Raw genomic sequence first — 9779 nt, 5'->3', positions numbered from 1 at the left:
GCTCAGCCAGTGAGCGGGAACCGGTCTGTATGTGGGATCCGAACCCTCGGCGGGAGCGCTACCGCGCTCCCAAGCGGTGCACTGTAGCAGTGCGCCACCGGGCTGGCCCATCAGTCTTCTTAACAGTACACAATTTTGCTCAAGCAATGAGTATCTCCCTTGCTTTGATTTAAAGCCTTACAAGTTGTTTAAAATAATTTTAAAAGCCTGATTTTATTATAAGTTTCTGCTTTCCTGGCATTACTCTTAAAATGTCATGCTGCTTTTTGTTTTCATTCTTAATCCTATGCCCCTCCTTCTATCTTCCATGTACAGCATTTTAAAATCCAAGCTTAACGTGGAAGTCTCCACACAGTCTCACTAGTTTCTATTCACCGCTTCTTTTGGTCATAATTGTCTGTCTGTGTGACAGAATGCTGAGAGTGAGAAGATACACTAACTGCATAGTAAGTACTTCAATTTTCAAAGTCATGTACCCTTTAAAGGATTTAAGTATAGCAGTCGCCCCTTTTGTATGGGGAATATGTTCCAAGGCCCCTATAGAAACCACAGATAGTACCGAACCCTATATATACTATGCTTTTTCTTATACATACATACTTACGATAAAGTTTAGTTAGGGACAGTGAGAGCTTAACAACAATAACTAATAAGAAGAACAATTATAATAATATAGTGTAAATAAAAGTTATATGAATGTGGTCTCTCTCTCAAAATATACTATACTCACACTTCTTGTGATGATGTAAGATGATAAAATGCCTATGTGATGACACATAGTGAGTGACACAGGCATTGTGATATATCATTTAAAACTTATGAATTGGGCTGGCCAGTTAGCTCAGATGGTTATATCATGGTGCTGATAACATCAAGGTCCAGGGTTCTATCCCTGTACCAGCAGGCCACCAAAAAAAAAGAAAATTTATATTAGTTGTTTATTTCTACAATTTTCCATTTAGTATTTTCAGACTGTGGTTGACTGCAGGTAACTGAAACCACTGAATATGAATCCACAGATAAAGGGATACTACTGTATACATATCAGATACAAAAGGGTGAAAAACAGCTTTTATATCTGTGGACTTATCCTTGTAACTTCTTATGTAGCATGAACAATAGCACTGAAATCAGAGATGACTTTAAATCATGGCTCTCCCACTTAATGGACAACAGATTTTCCTAAAGAAATTAAAGCTCAGTGAGGCTATCTGTCAAACGAACACAATACCTACCTTACAAGGATATTGTAGTGTTTAATGAGATAATATAAATACCTAGCCCAGCACCTGACACAATTTGGTAAACAATAAATGTTTGTTTCTTTCCTCCACAAGTTTCATTTTTTAAAAATCCATTTCTAACTATAGTTTGGGAAAAGATACTACAGTATCTCAATGGCCTGAGGATTTCCATACCTTACCTATATAGAATTTACTAATCTCTTTTGTTCTGAAAGTGTTCTTTCAAGAAAGAAAAAAATAATGCCACTTAGGTTCCACCATTAAATTCAGTAACAAGGAGACCTTAGAGAACTGTGTTTTTCATCAATATTGTATTTAACATACAAGGGCTGACTATCCAGTGAAGACAGGGACATCCTATCTGGGAGGAGACAAACTCAAGCAGGGGTACTCTCCCTCTCTGAATCCTAAACTTCGGCTGCATTTACTCATTTACTAGCCAAAGATTTACATAATAAGCCCAGAAATATAGTAGAAAGACAACTGGAGCAGAAGTCAAGATTCTAGCCCTCTCTTTGCCACAAAATACAAGAAAGTCATTCAACCTTTCTGGGCTTCAATTTCTTCATTTCTAAAACAGGGCTAAGAAATGAAGGTAGGAGGAAGAGGCTCAATTATTTTTAAGTTATCTTAGTAACTTACAGTTTCATTAAGGCTTCATCTCACCACACACATATCAGCAATTTGTGGTTCAACCCTTGCCACAATTTGTTCATTCACTAGGTAGCAAAATGACAAGCTTTATGAACATCCAATCTTATCTCATACTGAGATCACAAGTATACAGAAGAGCACATATGAGTATGTGTGCCTTTTACTGTCAATCCTCAATGTGTCAACCCCAAGTATCGAATGTAGCACTGTGGAACCTCTGACCCATATTTCTTTCACTAATAACAGTAAAAACACAAAATGCCTTTATAAACAGACAATCAAAAGGTTAAACTGCTGAGCCATAATCTCCAAGATCCTTTCCAACTAAAATTCTATCATTTTGTAAAACCTATGTCATTTCTACAAGATCTACGCATAGCATCTTTCCCTATCTTCCTTCTTGATCAAGCTTCCTTTTCTATTTTCTTCTACCTGCTTTTATGCCTGCCCCAATACTCCTTAAGTGTTAATTGTCATGTATTCCCTGCCTTAGAATTTGAGATGATTAAAGCATTATTTTCCCTTGTTCCTCTCTCTATCCTAAAATCCTTCTCAAAAGATACCCTTTCTAAAAACTGATGTGGTTAAACACTGATCACTTTTCATCTTTCATGAAAAAATCATCTAATAGGTAAAACCAACTTGGTAGTTCAGAAACCTAGATAATTTGTATAGGGTACAAGATGTAAGTTCCTCACAATGAACTCCAATCTACAACAAACAGTATTAGGAGGTTTTAGAAAAATAAAATTACAGGAGTAAACCTGACTTCCATGAAAAAAGAAACGACCAAACACAGGAATATATGTATACACACAGACATGTTATTTTAAGATGCCTATCTGGGGTATCCAGATTAACAGAACAAATAAGGTAAAGGAAAACTTTATTTGTATTAAACTTCAAGCCAATTTTCTACATTTAGTAGCTCTGAAAAAAAAGCTAGGTGCTAATTTTGTAAGAGATTGATTCTACTGGATTAAATTAGGTTTTTAAGTTAAACAAATTTCAAATATTTTCTTTGGTTCCCATTTTTTCCTGGTTTAATACTATATCCCCAGGCTTCACACTTTAATTCCTTGGAGAAATAAAGGAATTAGGTAAGAAAGTCAAGTTCCTGAAGAGCCAGAAACATCTTTATCTGCAAGTTTGAACTTCCTTTCTGGGAGGACTAGCATAAAAATGTTACTTTCCACTAAAATTGACAGCGAAATAAACATTCATCAAACATATGTGATGATTATATCCCCAAATAACTCAAATTGCTGGCCACTGCAAATTAATCACAGATTTAGATACCAATGGTCCCTACAAACTTTAAGTTCTTTAAGGAAGTGTAACTCCTGAAATTCACTTTATTTTGGGATTTTTGGCTACCAGAGGACACTGTGAAAACAGGTAGTTATTTCTGAGCAAAACACCTTCTACTCTTCCCACTTAGTTAAAATAAGGGAGATTCTTAAGTCAGAAATACAACTTAGGGGGCTGGCCTGGTGGTGCACTGCTACAGTGCGCCGTTTGGGAGTGCAGCGGCGCTCCCGACGAGGGTTCGGATCCCACGTACAGACCGGCCGCTCACTGGCTGAGCGAGGTGCGGGAGCAACACCGAGGGTTGTGATCCCGTTGCCGGTCCCGGTCCGGTACGGGCACGACACTGAGGGTTGCAATCCGTTGCCAGTCACGAAAAAAGACAAAAAGGAAAAAAAAAAAAAAGAAATACAACTTAGGGTTTCTGCATTTCCTTCAGTCAAAATCAAACTCAGAATCCCAATAGCTAAACAAACAAAAAAGAATGTGAAGGGTTAATGTATTTAGTTCCTACAACAATTCTAACTACATAATTAAATGCTAACTGTTCAGCCTGGAACTCAGGATTTTCAGCTAAGACCAAAGCACAGAAACATTACACTGAATACATTATCAACACTCTAGGTTGTCACTGACATGCTAATTTCATAAAGTATGATGCTCTCCAGCTTCAAGAACTGGTTTCACTTGATTTGCCTTGTAGTATTTTTTTTTTTTTAATTTCTCTGTCCCCATCAAAGAGTAAAATGATGATGGATGGTAGAGAAGTTTTAGCCCTTTATCCCTGAGCTACCATTACATTCTGTCAAAGCTGACTAATAATTGTTTCAAGGCTTGGTAACACTTGCAAATATTTAGAGCAAATTTTTTTTTTTCTTTTTGTCTTTCTTACTGACCGGTAACGGGATCGCAACCCTCGGTGTCGCACCCATACCGGGGACCGGCAATGGGATCGCAACCCTCGGTGTTGCGCCCGCACCGCGCTCAGCCAGTGAGCGGGAACCGGTCTCCACATGGGATCCGAACCCTCGGCGGGAGCACCACTACACTCCCAAGCAGCGCACTCTCCAATGCGCCACCGGGCCGGCCCCAGAGCAAATTTTTTTCACATAAATTAAATATCATTCTCCCAGGGAGGGGGAAACATGAAATTACCAAGGATGTACTTACAAGTGCATGGGGACACAAAGTAAAAGATTTGAACTCTCAGGGATTATTTATAAAAAGGATATACAGGCACTATTGCTCATCTACAATATAATCAAGTACCTGGTATGTATGCCCCACTCTTAATTTTTAAAAATGCAGTGCCAAAAAAATTAATAAAAACAGAACTATCTCATTAGGGATATCTCACAGGGCACTGCTACCAATTCCAAACTGCTATTTTCTCCATCACTTTCTATACCTTAATTCAAAAAGCATTTGTCAAGCACCTACTAAGCTAGGCAATGGGGTAAAATCTACAAATAACTAGGCCTAGATTAACTGCATTGACCTTAGAAATCAGGATACATTTCTGGTCTTTGTAACAGAGTCTTTTTTAAATGATTGAACATATCTCTTCAAATATTAACTCTTCAACATCAACAAAATATTAAATCTTTGGTTTCAGGCAAAAAAAAAATCCAACTATGCAAACTTCGAATTTCTCATGCACTTAAGTGGAGCCCCCCAAATCATACAAACTCTTTAAGTAAAAAACTACCCCTAGAAATGAAGGAATAACCACACCTATTGGAAGTGTTCAGCACATAGTAGCCACCTCAGTGGAATAAAAACTACAAAGTTGTACTTGCCACCAAAATCCATTCTCTGAGATACATAAGAACTAGCTCAATACCCACCTGCTTCCATATTCTGCCTCCAGTTCATTGCTGATGACTAGACCCTTAATTCTCAAACTTCAGTAAGTTTTAGAATCACCTGAAAAGGCTGTTAGAATGGCAAATCACTCGACTTCACACACCAAAAATTATAGTTCCAGAAGCTGGATCCTGTTTTTATAATGTTAACATTCAAATGAATGTGAGTTGGGTGGTCAGAACATTGGCTTACCCTCACAATGGGTAAGAGAAAACCTCTGGATTGTAAAAGATATCAATTAGAGAGCAAAAGAACTATTTCTAACCTAAATTATAAATTACTCAATTCTCTTAATTATAAATTACACAATTCACTAACTAATACATAATAGGAAAAATGAAATGTAAGTGAAATAATTTCTGTTTTAACAATGCAAACTGTCATTCGAGCCACCAAAACCAGACATTTTTTCTGAAATACTCGTTGTCAATGTTTAGAAAAAGAGTACAAACAAAGCAAGTTAAGGACTGTAATCCAGAAAAACACTTACATAACTGTGCTGTAATACTTTTAGGGGAAAAAGTACCACACACAAAACACTGACTAAACTGCTGTCAATACGGGAGCCACTAGCCATATGTAGGTAGCTACTTAAACTAAAATGAAATAAAATTTAAAATTCAGTTTCTCAGTTGCACAAGCCACATTTTAACTGTTCAGTAGCCACACGTAGCTAGTGGATCGGATAGGACAGATAGAGAACATTTCCAACATCACAGAAAGTTCTATTGGACAGTAGCAGGTATCTAGAAAATAAAATGTCACCTCAGTTCTCCTGAATTAGAAGGCTCTAACTAGAAATTTCCAATTTTACATATATACATCTACTTTAGGTATTAACTGTAAAAGAACCCTAGCATAATTTTTCTACAACTTGTTTCAAGAAAGATTGTTCCAAAGTGATAAGCTTATTTATTTCAGATTATCAAAATAGAAATATTTAACTACCAAGGCCTGAAAGCATCAAAGGCACTAAAACCGCAACTAGGTTTCCACCAAATTAGAATCAATAAAAAGCGTTTAATTGCTAGAAAACAAAAGGTATTAGATACAATAAGATTGGTCCAAAAAAGATTAAACTACTTAATAGTAGTTTAATCTACTTTTCCAAGTACTTTAGAAGAATCTGTTTATATTCATAACAAATAACTGTGTTTATAATTGATTTAAAAATAACCTTACCACAATTAATTCAAATTAGTGAAAAAATAATTCAAATTTTTAAGTGCTTTCCATTAACCTTACACTAAACATCTGTAAATAACATAACGACTGTAAAATTTACTTAAATATAATTTTATAAAATGAAGGACTATTAATTCAAAATCCTAAGCAAATCCTGATTTTAGCAGAAAAGTAGACATAAAAGTTAATCAATTTGCAACCTAAAATTTTATCTCCTAACTGCATCAATATCTACTTTAAAACTACCCAGTGTAATAAAACATAAAAATATGGGTGACAAGATGCTGAAGCTTGAGAAATAATTTCCAATTTTAAAAAGGTTAGCCTTATTATACAATAGAATTAAAACTTCAACAAACTCACAACTACATACCAATTCAGTTTAAACCTACTTTCCCTCAAAGATATAAACATTGTGACTAGGGTTGAGTTTGACTTAACCCTTCCTGAAAAGTTCAATTGTACTCATATATGATCTCTAAATTATACAAGGCAATTATGATTCTAATCAAAGTTTTCTTCCACGAAAGAATAATTTTTTGAAACTGTTTAGCTTACGAATTTAACACACAAAACCTAATACTAAAACCTGCAAAAGTGAACAGGTCACACCGATTACTACAGAGTTATGGTAGTTAGTATAATATTCCTGTTTATTTTTTATTCCTTTTGACTATCTGTTTACTTCAGAGATCATGTCAAATCTAAGAGTTAGCAAGGAAAAGCAATAATTGATTGTTACTATTCAAAAGACACTTAAAGAGAAAAGATGTTACTTACCTGCAACACTAGTGATTGTAACTGGAACTCCCTGCACTTGAACGCCTGCAGCACCCAGATTGGCAACACTCACTGTCTGAAGGTTAGGCACTGATGCAAGCTGAGCAGTATTCAAAGTTATTGGGGCACCGGCAACAGCCACAGGAGCAATCTGAGCAAGAGTTGTGCCACCACTTGAAGACACTGGGGTGATGGTTAATTGTTGGGATAACCCAGCATTCTGAACTTGCAAATTTGAAAGACTCTGAATATTCTGAACCTGTACAGTTTGCCAACTGATTTGCCCTGAAGGTGTTAAAGTTGGAGCCCTGATAAGCACCTGAGTCGGATTTACTGCTTGAAGTTGAACGTTCTGCAAAGGCTGCTGTTGGATGGTCTGAATTGTCTGCCCTGACTGGAGTTGAAATGACTGTGGTGGAATAGCCTGAATAATCTGTTGCTGAGGCTGTTGGATCTGGATCTGTTGTAAGATAGGTTGGCCTACTATCTGCACCTGCTGAAGAGAATTTGATTGATCCTGTGCATTCTGTATTCCATTAGGCTGAAGCTGACTGGAACTCTGAGCTTCAGACTCAGTAGCAGCAGGTGTTTGAGATTCTTCAATGGTGCGTTCAGAACTACTGGCTGATGTGCTTGCATACTGGCCCGTATCTGCTGAGCTCACTAATGTGTCACTGCTTGTCAGAGATGTTGAAGCAGTGGTTGTGCAGGTAGTGGAGGAGGAAGGAGATTCCGGCATAGTACTGGCAGAAGCAGTGGTGGTGGTGGTAGGTGTGGAAACTAACTGATTCCCATTGGAAGTCCCACTATCAGTAGTAGTAGCAGGTTGGCCAACCTGTCCTGTCCCTCCTCCAGCAGCTACGTTGTTGATCACTGGCAAAGCTAAAGTCACTCCTCCAATACTAATTGGCAGGGTTGTTACAACTTGAGCCTGAGTACCAGGGAGGGTCTGTAATTGCAGTGGTATTGAAACACCAGGTCTAATTTGGACTGGAACTGTCTGATTTGCCAGGTTTTGAGCAAGAATATTCCCAGAAGCTGTCCTGTTAGCAGCTGTGAGTATAGCTTGATTATTACCTGCAGAAATTAGCTGAATTTGACCCTGCAAATCCTGTAGAGATGAACTGCTAGTTGGATTGATTTGAATTTGCTGACCTTCCACTGTCTGAAGTTGTGGAATCACTTGGTACTGTACACTACCACTTGGATTTTGTACTTGTATGACTTGAAATTGGCCAGGGGTGGAAGAATTACCTGATTTCGTTTTTGTAGGAGATGCACTCCCGTTATTACTGCTGGAAGAACTAGATGAACTAGAAGCTGGTTGAGAAACGTTATTTTCTTTTGAAACAGGAGGAGTGGAGGCAACAAGTTGCCAAGCGTTTCCAGCAAGTTGTGTTGTTACCAGTTCTAGCTGTTGGGGTTGATTCTGAAGTTGCACCAATCCTTGACTTGGATCTATAATAATTTGTTGCTGTCCAGTTGCTTGATTTTCACCAGGAGTCCCTATTTTGCTGCAAGTAGCTGCCAGTAAAGCCAGCGGAGAGGGCTGAGAGTCCTACCCAAAATGGGATGGTAAAGGAAAGGGGGGGAAAAAAGTGGGTGGATTTAGTGGAGGACAGTAGTTGGGAGGGGATTATTTATTTATTTATTTTGACAGCTCTACATGTGAGAACTTACTCAGGAAGCAGGAGAAATCAAAAAGAAATATGAACAAAAGAGAGTAAGAGCTTTATGATTAAGGAAGCAGATCCTGTAATATAAAGTTTAAGTAAAATGAAATTTCTAACAAACTTTCCTAAAGTGTTATTTTCCTAAACTCAAATTGCCCTTGGGAAAATACACACCGTTTTCTTACAGTCTGAGCTCCCGATGTAATTTTAAACAATCTCATACCCTGAAATTTGTGACATCTTCATGAATTTACAATTTAAGTTTCTCACTCTCAGAAAAATGCTTTGGGTGGATAGACATTTTTATTTTCTTTACTCCTGGGCACTTAGGGCATAACTCCCTCTCTCCCCTAACGTTTTGTGATGAATTTTTTTATATGTTTTCTTTTACCTGGGAGCCTGAGGTTTTGGGTTTTTTATTGTTATTCTCTGGCTCAGAGGTTTTCCCTCCTTCTGTAGCCATCGCCGCCGCCGCTGCTGCCGCCGCCGCCTCCTCCTCCTCCTCCTTCTTCTGATCTGCAACAACCCCCCCACACACGACAACAGGTTATTAGGATTATTATTATTCGTCTTCCCCCACTCTTCTTCTCCCCCCTCCCCCTGAACATTAATCTCCATAAACCCGCGATCCACGCACACCGGCAGGGGGTGGGGGAGAAGGAGGGAAGGGAGGAGGGGGATATCACAAAACGTGGTTTGAAACCCGACCCATCGGCTCCAGAGCAACACCCAGAAGGAGGTTGTTCTCTTTCAGACATTAAGACAAAACACAACCCTCCTTTCCTCCCCCTGACTCCCTCCCTCCCTCTCCTCCTCCCCTTAAAGCATCTCAGCGGCCCCGGGGGAGGGGGAAGAACCGAGCAGGGTCTGGGGAGGGAGGGAGGGAGGCGGTGAAGGAGACCGAGGGGGGTGGAGAATACGTACCGTTCATCCCGCATTAACAGGACAAACCCTCAGACGGAGACACTGGGATAGAGGTGGGTGGGGGTGGGGGCGAGGCGGGAGGAGAGGCCGGTCCCGCCCGCCCGCGGTGGCTCGGAGGAGGCTGTAGCTGGCACAGGCTCTGCCT

General features: G+C 39.0%; 1 protein-coding gene across 1 annotated transcript; it reads right to left on the bottom strand.

The window, feature by feature from the left end:
• Positions 1-7029: 7029 nt before the first annotated feature.
• LOC103599128 (transcription factor Sp4) lies at positions 7030-9778 on the bottom strand. The gene is made up of 3 exons (XM_008583229.1): positions 9635-9778; positions 9102-9226; positions 7030-8595 (listed from the first exon to the last, which is right to left on the bottom strand). The coding sequence occupies exons 1-3, from the start codon at positions 9639-9641 to the stop codon at positions 7030-7032; spliced, it is 1698 nt and encodes a 565-aa protein (XP_008581451.1). The 5' UTR covers positions 9642-9778.
• Between the last annotated feature and the right edge of the window lies 1 nt (position 9779).

This window comes from Galeopterus variegatus, unplaced genomic scaffold (assembly GCF_000696425.1).
Source record: "Galeopterus variegatus unplaced genomic scaffold, G_variegatus-3.0.2 Scaffold2856, whole genome shotgun sequence".
NCBI lineage: Eukaryota > Metazoa > Chordata > Mammalia > Dermoptera > Cynocephalidae > Galeopterus > Galeopterus variegatus.
The sequence above is the reverse complement of the archived record's forward strand: the minus strand, read 5'-3'. Positions and strand labels throughout refer to the sequence as shown.

Excerpts from the sequence above, each read along its gene's own strand:
- LOC103599128 (XM_008583229.1), bottom strand. Across the intron at positions 8,596-9,101 it reads CCAAAACCTCAGGCTCCCAG|GACTCTCAGCCCTCTCCGCT; the intron begins GTAAAAGAAAAC and ends CATTTTGGGTAG.